Source organism: Columba livia, chromosome 1, assembly GCF_036013475.1.
Source record: "Columba livia isolate bColLiv1 breed racing homer chromosome 1, bColLiv1.pat.W.v2, whole genome shotgun sequence".
In the NCBI taxonomy this organism is placed as follows: domain Eukaryota; kingdom Metazoa; phylum Chordata; class Aves; order Columbiformes; family Columbidae; genus Columba; species Columba livia.
The window spans coordinates 1,580,354-1,595,177 of NC_088602.1; the positions used below are offsets into that span (position 1 = coordinate 1,580,354).

Sequence of the window (14,824 nt, forward strand, 5' to 3'; positions counted from 1 at the left end):
CCCCGGCGTTTTGCACCCCGAACCCCGGCGTTTTGCACCCTGAACCCCGGTGTTTTGCAGCCCCAGCCCTGGTGTTTTGTGTCCCAAACCCCAGTATTTTACAGCCCAAACCCCAGCATTTTGCACCCTGAACATCAGAGTTTTGCACCCCCAAACCCATCATTTTGCAGCCCCAGCTCCATCATTTTGCACCCCCAAACCCAGCGTTTTGCACCCTGAACCCCAGTATTTTGCAGCCCCAACCCTGGCGTTTTGTGTCCCAAACCCCAGCATTTTGTGTCCCAAACCCCAGCATTTTGTGTCCCCATCCCCAGCATTTTGCACCCTGAACATCAGAGTTTTGCACCCCCAAACCCATGATTTTGCAGCCCCAGCTCCATCATTTTGCACCCCCAAACCCAGCGTTTTGCACCCTGAACCCCAGTATTTTGCAGCCCCAACCCTGGTGTTTTGTGTCCCAATCCCCAGTATTTTCCATCCTGACCCTGGCGTTTTGCACCCTGAACATCAGAGTTTTGCACCCCCAAACCCATCATTTGGCAGCCCCAGCTCCATCATTTTGCACTCCCAAACCCACCATTTTGCACCCCCAAACCCAGCGTTTTGCACCCCGAACCCCAGTATTTTGCAGCCCCAACCCTGGTGTTTTGTGTCCCAAACCTCAGCATTTTGCACCCTGAACATCAGTGTTTTGCACCCTGAACATCAGTGTTTTGCACCCCCAAACCCCACCATTTTGCACCCCCAAACCCAGCATTTTGCAGCCTCACTCCCAGTGCTTTGCAGCCCCAACCCTGGTGTTTTGTGTCCCAAACCCCAGCATTTTGTGTCCCAAACCCCCGCATTTTACAGCCCAAACCCCAGCATTTTGCACCCTGAACATCAGAGTTTTGCACCCTCAGCTCCATCATTTTGCAGCCCCAGCTCCATCATTTTGCACCCCCAAACCCAGCGTTTTGCACCCTGAACCCCAGTATTTTGCAGCCCCAACCCTGGTGTTTTGTGTCCCAAACCCCAGCATTTTGTGTCCCAATCCCCAGCATTTTGCATCCTGACCCTGGCATTTTGCACCCTGAACATCAGAGTTTTCCACCCCCAAACCCATGATTTTGCAGCCCCAGCTCCATCATTTTGCACCCCCAAACCCAGCATTTTGCACCCTGAACCCCAGTATTTTGCAGCCCAACCCTGGTGTTTTGTGTCCCAGTCCCCAGCATTTTGCATCCTGACCCTGGCATTTTGCACCCTGAACATCAGAGTTTTGCACCCTCAGCTCCATCATTTTGCAGCCCCAGCTCCATCATTTTGCACTCCCAAATCCAGCGTTTTATGGCTCCAACCCGGATGTTTCTCAGCCCCGACCCCAGTGTTTTACAGCTCCAACCCCAACATTTTGTGGCCCCAAACGTGGCGTTTTGCAGCCCCAACCCTGGTGTTTCACAGCTCCAGCCCTGGCGTTTTGCATCCTCAATCCTGGCATTTTGTGTCCCCAACCCAGGCATTTTGCACCCCAAATCCGGGCATTTTACAGCCCCAACCCCGGCGTTTTGCATCTCAAATCCTGGCATTTTGTGCCCCCAACCCCGGCATTTTGCATCTCAAATCCTGGCATTTTGTGCCCCCAACCCTGGTGTTTTGCATCCCCAATCCTGGCATTTTGTGCCCCCAACACAGGCGTTTTGCACCCTGAACCCCAGCGTTTTGCAGCCCCAATCCTGGCATTTCGTAGCCCGCAACCCTGGAGATGTGAATGTGAGGGATATTTGGGGTCCTTTTAATCTCAGCTGCGAGGCTGCAGCCCCCTGAGGAGGAGAAGGGGGAAGCTCCAGCTGCTGCGGAACTGGGAGCAACTGGGAGGTCACTGGGAAGCTGGAGAAGCCGCTCTGGCGTTGGAGCGTGGGGAAAGTGATGGCAGGAAAAGCAGAAACCCCAAACTGGGGTTCAGAGCAAAGCTGGGGGGTCCCTGCGCCCCCCCGGACAGGGACAAACTCCTTCTGGGGGACAGGACTGAGCGCTTTTCACCCTGGTTGCTGCTGCCGACTACGTCAAGGCCAAACGTGGAGTCACGTGTGGCGATGGCAAAGTCCTTCCTGAGCAAACAAGCCCTTAAGTAAATACCTCCAGGGCTGGTTCAGCGTCTCCCGCAGCCCTGACGCCACCATGGATGGGCTGCAAGGGGATCGGGGTCCCTGGAGGGGCTCTGCTCGAGCTCTGGGGTCCCCCCCCTTCCCTGATAGAGCTGCACTTGCCACAAACCCCGCTTTGCACAATTGAGCCCTCCCCAACTTGTAGGTCCTGAGCAGGAATTGCAAATAAGGATTTTGGGGGGGGTTGTTAGGGTCACCCCCCCCCCCCCTCCTTTTCCGGGCTGGAGGAAAGCATGGAGTCCCCATGGCTGTCCCCAGCGGTGACACGAGGGCTGGGGACATGACACAGGATCGATGGCAAAGGTGGCCCCGGGCTTTTGGCAACTGGGGCGTGAAGGCACAAGCTGAATCACCCCCCAGGTTCAAGGGCGCATGGTGCAGCCTGGGGCTGGACAGGGGGCTGCTGCAGTCCGGGGGGGTCCAGCAGCCCCTGTCCCATGCGGAGGGTGCAGCTGTGTCACCCTGTCCCCTCCGCCGGGTCCCTCCCCAGGTCCTACATCTACCAGAAGCGCTGGGTGAAGCTGGACGCCGACTACCTCCGCTATTTCGACAGCGAAAAGGTGGGCGAGGAGGGAGGATTTGGGGGGGTCAGGGTGAGAAGGTGGCGTGGGGGCCACCCCACTGAGGCCACATCCTTGCCAAGGGGCAGCATCCCTGGGATGGGTGCTGGGGTGGGATGCAGGATGCTCAAAGCCACCCAGACAGGGGTGCTCTCTGTATTTGGAGCACTGGGCGGGTCCCCATCCCATCACCACAAGGTGACACATGTGTCTGTCTGTCCTCCCCTTTGTCCCCGCTCCAGGACGCCTATTCCAAGCGCTTCATCCCCGTCTCCTCCATCTCCCGCGTCGCCAGCGTTGGGGACCAGAAATTTGAAGTTGTCACCAACAACCGTAACTTCGTGTTTCGGGCCGAGAGCGACAGTGAGTGACAAGGGGGGGGTCCCTGCTCTGGGGTGTCCCCTCCCCTTGCCCAAGAGGGAGCTGATCCCAACCCGTGTGTCCCCCTGTCCCTGCAGCCGATCGGAACGAGTGGATCCGGACCCTGCAGCAGATGGCGGAGGAGCGGAAGAGCAAAGCTGCGGAGAGGACGCCGATGTCACCGAGCGCCGACGGTGCCACCGAGCCCGTGGACAAGTGCGGCTTCCTGGAGCTGCGGGGCTTTAAGCACAAACTCTTTGTGGCCGTGGCCGGGGACAGAGTTTTCCTCTATAAGAACGCAGAGGTGGGTGGCTGGGGGGGCCGTGACACTTTGAGGGGGACCCTGATGCCACTTTGGTGGTCAACCTGTCCTGGTTTTGTTAAAAACAAGACAAGTTTGTCTTTCAGTGAATTTTCCTTTCAGCTAAAGTCTCCTTATTAACTACAGAGCAGCAGTGAGTGGGGACACCCCAGGGCTGTCACCCCCCAAACTGGGGACACCCCAAGCTGCAGTGCCCCCCCCCCCCAAGATTTGGGGTCCCATGGGAGCATCGCACCCACGGCAGCTCCCCCAGAGCCCCTTGTGCTCCCCCAGGGCTGGGAGGGGACATGGGGACCGGTGCTTGCAGAGCATCATCTGTACCCCCCCCACATCACCCCTTTGTCCCCCCCAGGACTATCGCCTGGGGATCGGCATCACCTACATCGAAATGAACGTGGGGAACGTCAAGGAGGTGGATCGCCGGGGTTTCGACCTCACCACGCCGTACCGGATCTTCAGGTGACCCCGCGGAGGGCTGGGGGTGCAAGTGGTGTCCCCCCTACCACCACAGCCGTCCCTCACCCCCCCATCCCCACCACTGCAGCTTCTCGGCCGATTCGGAGCAGGAGAAGGAGGAATGGGTGGAAGCCATGAGACAATCCATCGCCGAGGCGCTTTCCAACTCGGAGGTGGCCGAGAGGATCTGGGGGGTGGAATCCAACCGCTTCTGCGCCGACTGCGGCTCCCCCCACCCCGACTGGGCCTCCATCAACCTCTGCGTCGTCATCTGCAAACGATGCGCCGGTACCCGCAGCCTGGAGGGGGTGGAAGGGGCCGAGCACCCCCCTGCCATAGGATGGGGGTGTTGAGCAGCCCTTGCCATGGGATGGCGGGGGGGGAATGTGGGTTGCAAGGGACCCCAAAATACGTCCCTAAGGGCTTGTCTCGCTGGCAGGGGAGCACCGGGGTTTGGGTCCTGGTGTCACCAAAGTGCGGAGCTTGAAGATGGACAGGAAGGTGTGGACAGAGGAACTGATCCAGGTAGCGGCACAGAACCCCAAAACCTCTATTTTTGGTGGGGGGACACCCCATTTCTTCCCCAGAGCAAACCCAGAGCACGGGAGAGGCTTTTCCATCCCCATCCAAGCTGGGATGTGGGATGTGGGGTGACACCGTGGCTCGCTTGGGGACCCCCAGCAGCCCCCCCATGCACTCTGTGTCCACCTGGCACCCACCCAGTGAGGACAAGTGGCACTTGTGTCCCCCGCGCCGCAGACAGACGGCGTCTGTGTGTCCGTGGCGGGAGGGGCACGTCTGGCGAGCCACGGGGCCACCGGCGTGGAGGAATGCCGTAAACCCACCCCCCCCCCCTGCCCTGGCCGCCATTTCCAACCCCTGGCTGGCCCCAGCTCTTCCCAGTTCCTCCCAGTTGGATCCCGCATTCCTGTCTGGCGTCCCACCCCCGCCTCCGGCATCGCCCGCTCCCCGAGCCCCCAAACGCTTCCAGCTGTTCCCCTTCACCCCCCTAAACCTCCTCCAGCCTCTCCCCGGCCCCCGCATCACCCCAAAAAGCTTTACGGCCTTACTGGGACAGTCTGGGAGACACCTAAAAGCCCATTTTTTAGTGCTGGGGGTGCCACAGGAAGCCTTTTAAATCCACCCCGTGGATGCTGAGCACCACCCCCCCTTGCCCGCAGCTGGATGCTGCTTTCCAGATGTGATTTTCCAGGGTGGGAAGGGGAGGGACAGCTGTGGAATGGGGGGGTGGTGCTATAGCACCCGTGGCTTTCCCTGCACTTTTTCCTGCACCCCTGGGCATCAGTGACCCCCCCCCCATAAGCACAAAGAGCCCCCATACCCAACCCTGCTCCATCCCACCCATCGTCCCCTCCTTGTCCCCACAGCTCTTCCAGCAGGTGGGCAACGCGGTGGCCAACGAGTTCTGGGCCGCCAACGTCCCCCCCAGCGAGGCCATCGGCCCCAGCAGCCCCAGCGGGGACCGGCGGCGCTTCCTGATCGCCAAATACCGGGAGGGCAAGTACCGGCGCTACCACCCGCTTTTCGGCAACCAGGAGGAGCTGGACAGGGTCAGTGAGGCCCCCCAGTCAGGGGCTGGGTGTCGGTTTGGGGGGTTTCACCTGGGTGCTATGTGGGGGTCCCCAGGGTGTTTGGGGGGGGCAAGGGCTGTGCCTGAGCAAGATGCCCCCTGTACCTCCCCTGTCCCCACTGTGCCCCCCTCAGTCAAAGCCTGGGGTCCCCAGGAGGGATAGGGTGTGGGGACAAGGTGACATCTCTGGGGCACAACCAGCTTCATTGCCAGGATGAGGAGCCTGGGTCGGGGTGGGGTGTCCAACCCCCAACCAGATGCCCCCCAGTAGCCAGACCCCCCCTCCCAGAACCAGACCCAGACCCCACTCCCACAGACAGAACCTGCCCCCCAACAACCAGACCTGCCCCCCCATAGCCAGACCCCCCCACAACCAGCGCCCCCCCAGGGTTCATCTCCTTGGAAATGGGGCTGGGGTCCAGCACGGGGCTGAAGTGGGGTTCAATGGGGGGCACACGGGGGGAGGGTGGGTAGAGGTGCTTGTCCAGCACCCCCACCCCACCCACGCCACCCACTCCCAGTCTCTTACTGGGCTGGAATCCTGTACACAAGCAACACTGGGACCCCCACCCCGGTGCTTCGGTGTGTGTCCCCCCCCAAACCACCGCTCGGTGTTTGCACAAGAGCCGGGGGGGAGGCTGGGAATTCGCATGTGGGCTGGTTTGTTTTTCTGCTCCGGCCAAGTCGTCCCGCCCCGCGGCGATGACTTCACCCGCTCCTCCAAAACTTCTCCATTTATTTTCTATTTCTTTTCTTTTCCTCCCACTTCCAAACTTTCTTTGTCCTGCTCGGGTCGCCGGTTGGGGGGATCTGGTTGTTCGTCCTGCTCGGGTCGCCGGTTGGGGGGATCCGGTTGTTTGTCCTGCTCGGGTCGCCGGTTGGGGGGATCCAGTTGTTTGTCCTGCTCAGGTCGCCGGTTGGGGGGATCCAGTTGTTCGTCCTGCTCAGGTCGACGGTTGCAGGGATCTGGTTGTTTGTCCTGCTCGTGTCGACGGTTGCAGGGATCCGGTTGTTCGTCCTGCTCGGGTCGACGGTTAGGGGAATCCGGTTGTTCTTTCACCGTGGTGGTTTGGGGGGTTTTTCCTCCTCTTCCTCGCCAGCCTTCGGCCTCACGCCGCTCCTGCCGCAGGCTCTTTGCGCCGCTGTCACCACCGGGGACCTGGCGGAGACGCTGGCGCTGCTGTTCTGCGGGGCGGCGGTGACGTGTGACACCGGGGACCCGCGGTGCCCCACGCCGCTGGCGCTGGCCCAGAGGAGCGGACAGAGGCTGCAGATGGAGTTCCTGCTCCACAACAGGACCTCAGGTACGGGGTGACCCCTCCTGAGCCCCCCATCCTTCATGGGATTAAAGCCACTGGAGCTGGAGTGTCCCCAGGGGGTGTTTGGAGCCCGACCTGGCTCTGTGCACCCTGGGAAGGGGGTTTTGGGGACCTTTGGATGGGGGGATGGGGAGGGGGGCTCTATCCCAATTGGGGATGTGGTTTGGCACAATGGGAACAATGGGAATGGGAGGGGTGGGGACAGCCCTCCCGCACCATCCTGGTACACTGTGGCTGTCCCAGGGGAATGTCCCCCCACCCAAGTGTCCCCAGGGAATGTCTCCCCACTGCAGTATCCCCAGGGAATGTCTCCCCACCCAAGTGTCCCCAGGGAATGTCCCCTGGGAATGTCCCCTCACCCAAGCATCCCTGGGGAATGTCCCCCCATCTGAATGTCCCCAGAAAGTGTCTCCTCACCCAAGTGTCCCCAGGGAATGCCCCCACACCCCAACATTCCTGCAGCCCCCAGGAATGTCCCCCCACCCAAGCGTCCCCATTAGGGCCAGGGTGGTCTAACCATTCTACACCCCCTCTCCCGTGCCCCCCAACCCCACTGTGGGTGGGCTGAGGGCCCCCCAGTCCCTACCCCCACCCTGCCCCGGGGTGGCCCTGGGCTGGGAGGTGTGCCGGGTGTGCCGGGGCTGGCGCGGTGTCTCCTCCCTCACCGCCGCGGGGGCCAAGTCCGGCCCACGGAAGCTGGAGCTCACCCAGGACTGGGGCTGGCGGCCGCTCCAGTCAGCCCAGTACAAATAGGGGACTGGGAGAGCGGCGAGGCCGCCCCGGTGAGCCTGGAAAGCCAAACCCTGCGCTTGTCCTGCTGGCACTAGCAGCTGTCACCAGAGTCCCGGCATCACCGAGGTCCATGCCGCGGGTGGCGCGGGGTGCTGTGTCCCCATGGGGTTCCCTGTCTCTGGGCAGCCCCACTGGTGTCCTTGCCCCTTTTGAAGTGTCCCCACACCCCACCTCTGCCTGGTTCCCGGACCAAACGGGGGTGCCTCTTGTTGGGGGCAAGGTGGGGAAACTGAGGCACATGACTGTGGTGACATGGGGAGGATGTGGCAGAGCCCTGGGCTGTTATTCCAGCTGCAGGACTGTTTAATATCTTCATCCATGACCTGGGTGAGGGCATTTACTGCACCCTCAGTAAGTTTGCAGGTGACACCGAGTTGGGTGGAGTGTTGATCTGCTAGAGGGTGGGAAGGATCTACAGAGGGATCTGGACAAAGGGCCACCAGCATCCTGGCTGGTACCAGCACTGGTGTGGCCAGCGGAACCAGGGCAGTGACCGTCCCTGTGCTGGGACCTGGGGAGGCCAAACCGCCAATCCTGGGGGCAGTTTTGGGACCCTCAGCTCAGGACTCAAAATGGTGGCCACAGGGGCACCAGAATCACCTCAGAGCTCAAAATGGCGGCCAGAGGGTGGTGGGATCACCTCACAAGAAAGGCCTTGAGGTGCTGGAGCGAGTTGAGAGAAGGGAACGGAGCTGGTGAGGGGCTGGAGCACAAGTGTGATGGAGCGGCTGAGGGACCTGGGGGGTTCAGCTGGAGAACAGGAGCTGAGGGGAGACCTTCTGATCTCTGAACTGCCTGAAAGGAGCTTGGAGCCAGGGGGGTCGGGCTCTGCTCCCCAGGAACAAGCGCCAGGAGCAGAGGAAACGGCCTCAAGTTGCACCAGGGGAGGTTGAGGTTGGATGTGGGAACAATTTCTTCCCCAAAGGGCTGTGGGGCATTGGAACAGGCTGCCCAGGGCAGTGCTGGAGTCACCAGCCCTGGAGGGCTGGACAGACGGACAGGAGGTTCTCAGGACATGGGGCTGGACAGGGATGGGTTATGGTTGGACTCGAGCTTGAGGTGCTTTCCCAAGCAAAACGATTCTGTGATCCTATACGGGGTGTGGGATGCAGGATGCCCTCCCAGCAGTCCCCCCCATGACAGCTCGTCACCCTGTTTTTTCACAGAACCGCCACGTTTGGAGGTGGGGGGCAGCGAGGACAAGCCCTACTCAGTGTCCCTTCCCTCTGTCACCCACCATGGCTTCCTCTACAAAACCCCCTCCATGGCCAAACCCGTGGGCGAGCGGAAAGGCCAGGAAGGTATGGGGGGGGTCCGAGGGGCTGGGAAATCAGGGTGCAGGGATTGGGGGGGCTGTGGCAGCCCCAAAATGGGGGTTCCCAGCGCCGTCCTGTGCCACGCAGAGTTCAGCCGGCGCTGGTGCACGCTGCAGGATGGCGTCCTCAGCTACTACGAGAACGACCGCAACGCCGTCCCCAACGGCGAGATCAAGGTGGGGGAGATCGTCTGCCTGGTCAACAACCCCCCCCACAGCCACGGGTGAGGCTGCACCCCCCCGAGCACCCCCACATCCCATAGCACCCTGATATAGCACCCCCCATCCAATAGCACCCTGATATAGCACCCCCCCATCCAATAGCACCCTGATATAGCACCCCTGCGTCCTATAATACCCCCCCATCCAATAGCACCCTGCTATAACACCCCCACATCCCATAGCACCCTGATATAGCACCCCTGCGTCCTATAACACCCCCCATCCAATAGCACCCTGCTATAACACCCCCACGTCCCATAGCACCCTGATATAGCACCCCTGCGTCCTATAACACTCCCCCATCCAATGGCACCCTGCTATAACACCCCCACATCCCATAGCACCCTGATATAGCACCCCTGCGTCCTATAACACCCCCCATCCAATAGCACCCTGCTATAACACCCCCACATCCCATAGCACCCTGATATAGCACCCCTGCGTCCTATAACACTCCCCCATCCAATAGCACCCTGCTATAACATCCCACATCCCATAGCACCCTGATATAGCACCCCCACATCCCATAGCACCCTGATATAGCACCCCTGCGTCCTATAATACCCCCCATCCAATAGCACCCTGCTATAACATCCCACATCCCATAGCACCCTGATATAGCACCCCCACCTCCTACAGCACCCCCCATCTGATAGCACCCTGCTGTAACACCCCACATCCCATAGCACCCTCATATAGCACCCCTGTGTCCTATAACACCCCCCCATCCAATAGCACCCTGCTATAACACCCCCACATCCCATAGCACCCTGATATAGCACCCCCCCACCCAATAGCACCCTGCTATAACACCCCCACGTCCCATAGCACCCTGATATAGCACCCCTGCGTCCTATAACACCCCCCATCTGATTGCACCCTGCTATAACATCCCACATCCCATAGCACATTGATATAGCACCCCTGCGTCCTGTAACACCCCCCCATCCAATAGCTCCCTGCTATAACACCCACACATCCCATAGCACCCTGATATAGCACCCCCATGTCCTACAGCACCCCCATCTGATAGCACCCTGCTATAACACCCCACATCCCATAGCACCCTGATATAGCACCGCCTTGTCCTATAGCACCCCTCCATCCAATAGCACCCTGCTATAACACCCCACATCCCTTAGCACCCTGATATAGCACCCCCCCATCCAATAGCACCCTGCTATAACACCCCCACATCCCACAGCACCCTGATATAGCACCCCCATGTCCTACAGCACCCCCATCTGATAGCACCCTGCTATAACACCCCACATCCCATAGCACCCTGATATAGCACCTCTGCGTTCTATAACACTCCCCCATCCAATAGCACCCTGTTATAACACCCCACATCCCATAGCACTCTGATATAGCATTCCTGCATCCTATAGCACCCCCCATCCAATAGCACCCTGCTATAACACCCCACATCCCACAGCACCCTGATATAGCACCCCCCCCACCCAATAGCACCCTGCTATAACACCCCCACATCCCACGGCACCCTGATATAGCACCCCCCCATCCAATAGCACCCTGCTATAACACCCACACATCCCATAGCACCCTGATATAGCACTCTGATATCCCATAGCACCCCCACATCCGATAACACCCCAATATAGCACCCTGATTTCCTATAGCACCCCAATATAGCATCCTGATCTCCTATAGCACCTCAACATTCTGTAGCACCTCAACATCCTATAGCACCACAATATAGCACCCTGATATCCTGTAGCACCCCAATATCCTATAGCAACCCAATGTAGCACCCTGATCTCCTCTAGCACCCCAGTATCCTCTAGCACCCCAATATAGTACCCTGATATCCTATAACACCCCAATATCCTATAGCACCGCAATATAACACCCCAGTATCCTGTAGCACCTAGATAGCCTATAGCACCCCAATATGGCACCCTGATATTCTGTAGCACCCCAATATCCTATAGCACCCTGAGTTGGACTCGATGATCCTTGTGGGTACCTTCCAACTCAGGACATTCTATGATTCTATGGTACAGCATCCTAATATCCTATAGCACCCCAATATAGCACCCTGACATCCTATAGCACCTCAGTATAGCACCCTGATCTCCTATAGCACCCTGATCTCCTATAGCACCCCAGTACAGCACCCTGATCTCCTATAACACCCCAATAGAGCACCTCTGTGCCCAACCCCTCTGCTGTCCCCCAGCTTGTGTCACCTGCCTGAGCCAGCTGGCTTTGCAAGGAGGCTGTGTAACCCCTTTGTAACCCCTTTGTAACCCCTTTGTAACCCTTTTGTAACCCCTTTGTAGCCCCTTTGTAGCCCCTCTGTGCCTCTTTTGCAGCCCTTTTGTAACCCCTTAGTAATCCCTTTGCAGCCCCTTTGCAATCCTTTTGCAACTCCCCTGCAGCCCCTTTGTTAACCCCTTTGTAACTTCCTTGCCATCTCCTTTGCAGCCCCTTTGTAAACCCTTTGTAGCCCCATTGTAACCCTTTTGTAATCCCTTTGCAACCTTCTTGCAACTCCCCTGCAGCCTCTTTGTAGCCCCTCTGCAGCCCCTTTGTTAACCCCTTTGGAACTTTCTTACCAGCCCCTTTGTAAACCCTTTGTAGATCCGTTGTAACCCTTTTGTAATGCCTTTGCAGCCCCTTTGCAATCCTGTAACCCCTCCACAGACCCTTTGTAGTCCCTTTGCAGCCCCGTTGTAACCCCTCTGTAGCCCCTTTGTAGCACATTTGCAATCACTTTGTAACCCCTTTGCATCTCCTTTCTAACTTCTTTGTAACCCACTTGCAACCTGTTCACAGCCCCTTTGCAACCCCTTTGTAAAATTTTTGCAGCCCCTTTGCAATCTTTTTGTAATGCCTCTGCAGCCCCGTTGTAACCCCTTAGTAACCCCTTTACAGCCCTTTTGTAACCCCTTTGCAGCCCATTTGTAACCCCTTCACAGCCCCCTTGTAACCCCTTTGCAGCACTTTTGCAATCCCTTTGTAGCCCCTTTCTAACCCCTCTGTAGCCCCTTTGCAGCACTTTTACAATCCCTTTGTAACCCCTTTGTAACCCCTTTCTAACCCCTCTGTAGCTCCTTTGCAACCCCTTTGTAACCCCTTTGCAGCACTTTTACAATCCCTTTTTGTAACCCCTTTGTAACTCACTTGCAACCTGTTTGCAGCCCCTTTGCAACCCTTTTGCACCCCCCTTGCAACCCTTTTGCAGCTGCTTTGCAACCCCTTTGCAATCATTTTGCAGCCCCTTTGGAACCCTTTTGCAATCCCTTTGTAACCCCTTTGTAGCCCCTTTCTAACCCCTTTGCAGCACTTTTGCATCCCCTTTGTAGCCCCTTTGTAACCCTTCTGCAGCTCCTTTTCAACCCTATTGCAACCTGTTTGCAGCCCCTTTGCAACCCCTTTGCAATCATTTTGCAGCCCCTTTGGAACCCTTTTGCAATCCCTTTGTAACCCCTTTGTAGCCCCTTTCTAAGCCCTTTGCAGCACTTTTGCATCCCCTTTGTAGCCCCTTCGTAACCCTTCTGCAGCTCCTTTTCAACGCTTTTGCAACCTGTTTGCAGCCCCTTTGCAAACCCTTTGCAATTGTTTTGCAGCCCCTTTGGAACCCTTTTGCAATCCCTTTGTAACCCCTTTGTAGCCCCTTTCTGACCCCTTTGCAGCACTTTTGCATCCCCTTTGTAGCCCCTTTGTAACCCTTCTGCAGCTCCTTTTCAACCCTTTTGCAACCTGTTTGCAGCCCCTTTGCAACCCCTTTGCAATTGTTTTGCAGCCCCTTTGTAACCCTTTTGCAATCCCTTTGTAGCCCCTTTCTAACCCCTTTGCAGCACTTCTGCATCCCCTTTGTAGCCCCTTTGTAACCCTTCTGCAGCTCCTTTTCAACGCTTTTGCAACCTGTTTGCAGCCCCTTTGCAACCCCTTTGCAATTGTTTTCCAGCCCCTTTGGAACCCTTTTTCAATCCCTTTGTAGCCCCTTTGCAACCCCTTTGTAGCCCCTTTGTAGCCCCTGTGTAGCCCCTATACTCCACATCAGACCCTACACACAGCCTGGGGGCGCACAGGGGGTCCCCAGCACCATGATGCTCCCACGCTTGGGACACCCCTGTCACCCAACCACCCCCGTGTCCCCCTTATTGCAGGATCGAGAACACGTTCGAGCTCTACACCGAGTCGGAGCGGCTCTACCTCTTTGGGCTCGAGAGCCCCGATTCCGCACGGGAGTGGCTCAAATCCATCGCCAAGGTGGGACGCACTGGCCTGGGGTGGCTGTGGGGACCCACTACGGTGACGCTGACCTGTCCCTCGTGTCCCCACCTCAGTCCTTCGTCCCTCCCCGCGCTGAGGAGCTGCTGGCGCTGGATTTCGAGCGTGTGGGGCGGCTGAATTACAAGGGGGGGCTGGACCTGGAGCGAGCCCGGGAGGGCTGGTTCGCCCTGGCCGGCTCTGCGCTCCACGTCTCCTCCGAGGACAACCAGCACCAGGAGCCGCTGCAGCTCCGCAAGCTCCAGGAGCTCTGTGCGTGTCCAGGGGGACCTTGGGGACAGGGGGGTGTCCCCCAAATCCTGCCCAGATGGGGGTCCTTGCGCTGGGTGGGATGCAGGAGCTCTTCCTCCTTATCATCCTCTTCTCCAGGCCTGGAAAGTTGGGGATGGAGCCGGACCTGTTGGCATGGCCACCCCATGGGGTTGGGGGGGTTAGCAGTTCCCCTGGGTGACCCCCTGTGCCCTGGGGTGACCCCCATTCCTCGGGGTGACCTTCTGTTCCCTGGGTGACCCCTGTCCACCCCGGTTACCTTCGGTTCCCCCTGGGTGACCTCTTGTCCACCCAGCTGACCCCAATACCCCTGGGTGACCCCCTGTCCCCCTGGGTGATCTCCTGTCCCCTTGGGTGACCCCTGTTCCCCTGGGTGACCCCCTCACCCCCCAGGTGACCCCCAGTGACCCGCTGTCCCCCCAGGTGACCCCCTATCCCCTCGGGTGACCCCCTGTCCCCCTGGGTGATTCCCTGTCCCCTGGGTGACCTCCTTTCCCTCCAGTTGACCTCCATTCCCTTGGGTGACACCCTGCCCCCTGGGTGACCCCTGTCCCAGGGGGTGACCCAATTCCCCTGGGTGACCCAAATTCCCCTGGGTGACCCCCTGTTCCCACAGGTGACCCCATGTACCCCCTAACAGACCCCCCCTTCCCCTGGGTGACCCCCTGTTCCCCCAATAGGCCCCTTGTCCCCAGGGGTGATCCCCATTCCTCTGGGTGATCCCCTCTCTCCTTGGGTGACCCCCTGTCCCCTCGGTGACCTCTTGTCCCCTCAGTTGACCTCCATTGCCTTGGGTGACCCCCTGCCCCCAGGGTGACTCCCTGTCCCATGGGGTGACCCAATTCCCCTGGGTGACCCAAATTCCCCTGGGTGACCCCCTGTTCCCACAGGTGACCCCATGTACCCCCTAACAGACCCCCCCTTCCCCTGGGTGACCCCCTGTTCCCCCAATAGACCCCTTGTCCCCAAGGGTGATCCCCATTCCTCTGGGTGATCCCCTCTGTCCTTGGGTGACCCCCTGTCCCCCGAGATGACCCCAGTTCCCCTGGGTGACAGACTCTCTGCCATCCCTTCCAGCCATCCAGGGTGACAACGAGGTGCTGGTGTTGGTGGAGAGGCGAAGGTAAGAGCAGAAAGGGGGGGGGGGAGATGGGGCTTAGGCCCCCCCAGCAAATTATCACCCCCTGCCCAAGCCCATCCTCATCCT

The 14,824-nt window shown here is 58.9% G+C and overlaps 1 protein-coding gene across 9 annotated transcripts in view; it reads left to right on the forward strand.

The window, feature by feature from the left end:
* Nucleotides 1–14,824, forward strand: part of ARAP1 (ArfGAP with RhoGAP domain, ankyrin repeat and PH domain 1) — a 53,662-nt gene that overhangs the window by 26,455 nt on the left and 12,383 nt on the right. For all 9 annotated transcript variants that reach the window (XM_065049570.1, XM_065049569.1, XM_065049571.1 and 6 more), the window contains 13 exons: nt 2,638–2,707; nt 2,950–3,070; nt 3,166–3,371; nt 3,742–3,848; nt 3,934–4,133; nt 4,285–4,370; nt 5,234–5,416; nt 6,566–6,740; nt 8,714–8,848; nt 8,951–9,086; nt 13,224–13,326; nt 13,404–13,599; nt 14,695–14,740. In XM_065049570.1, the coding sequence (XP_064905642.1) occupies nt 2,638–2,707; nt 2,950–3,070; nt 3,166–3,371; nt 3,742–3,848; nt 3,934–4,133; nt 4,285–4,370; nt 5,234–5,416; nt 6,566–6,740; nt 8,714–8,848; nt 8,951–9,086; nt 13,224–13,326; nt 13,404–13,599; nt 14,695–14,740 (1,764 nt within the window). The remainder of the gene's footprint in view (nt 1–2,637; nt 2,708–2,949; nt 3,071–3,165; nt 3,372–3,741; nt 3,849–3,933; nt 4,134–4,284; nt 4,371–5,233; nt 5,417–6,565; nt 6,741–8,713; nt 8,849–8,950; nt 9,087–13,223; nt 13,327–13,403; nt 13,600–14,694; nt 14,741–14,824) is intronic.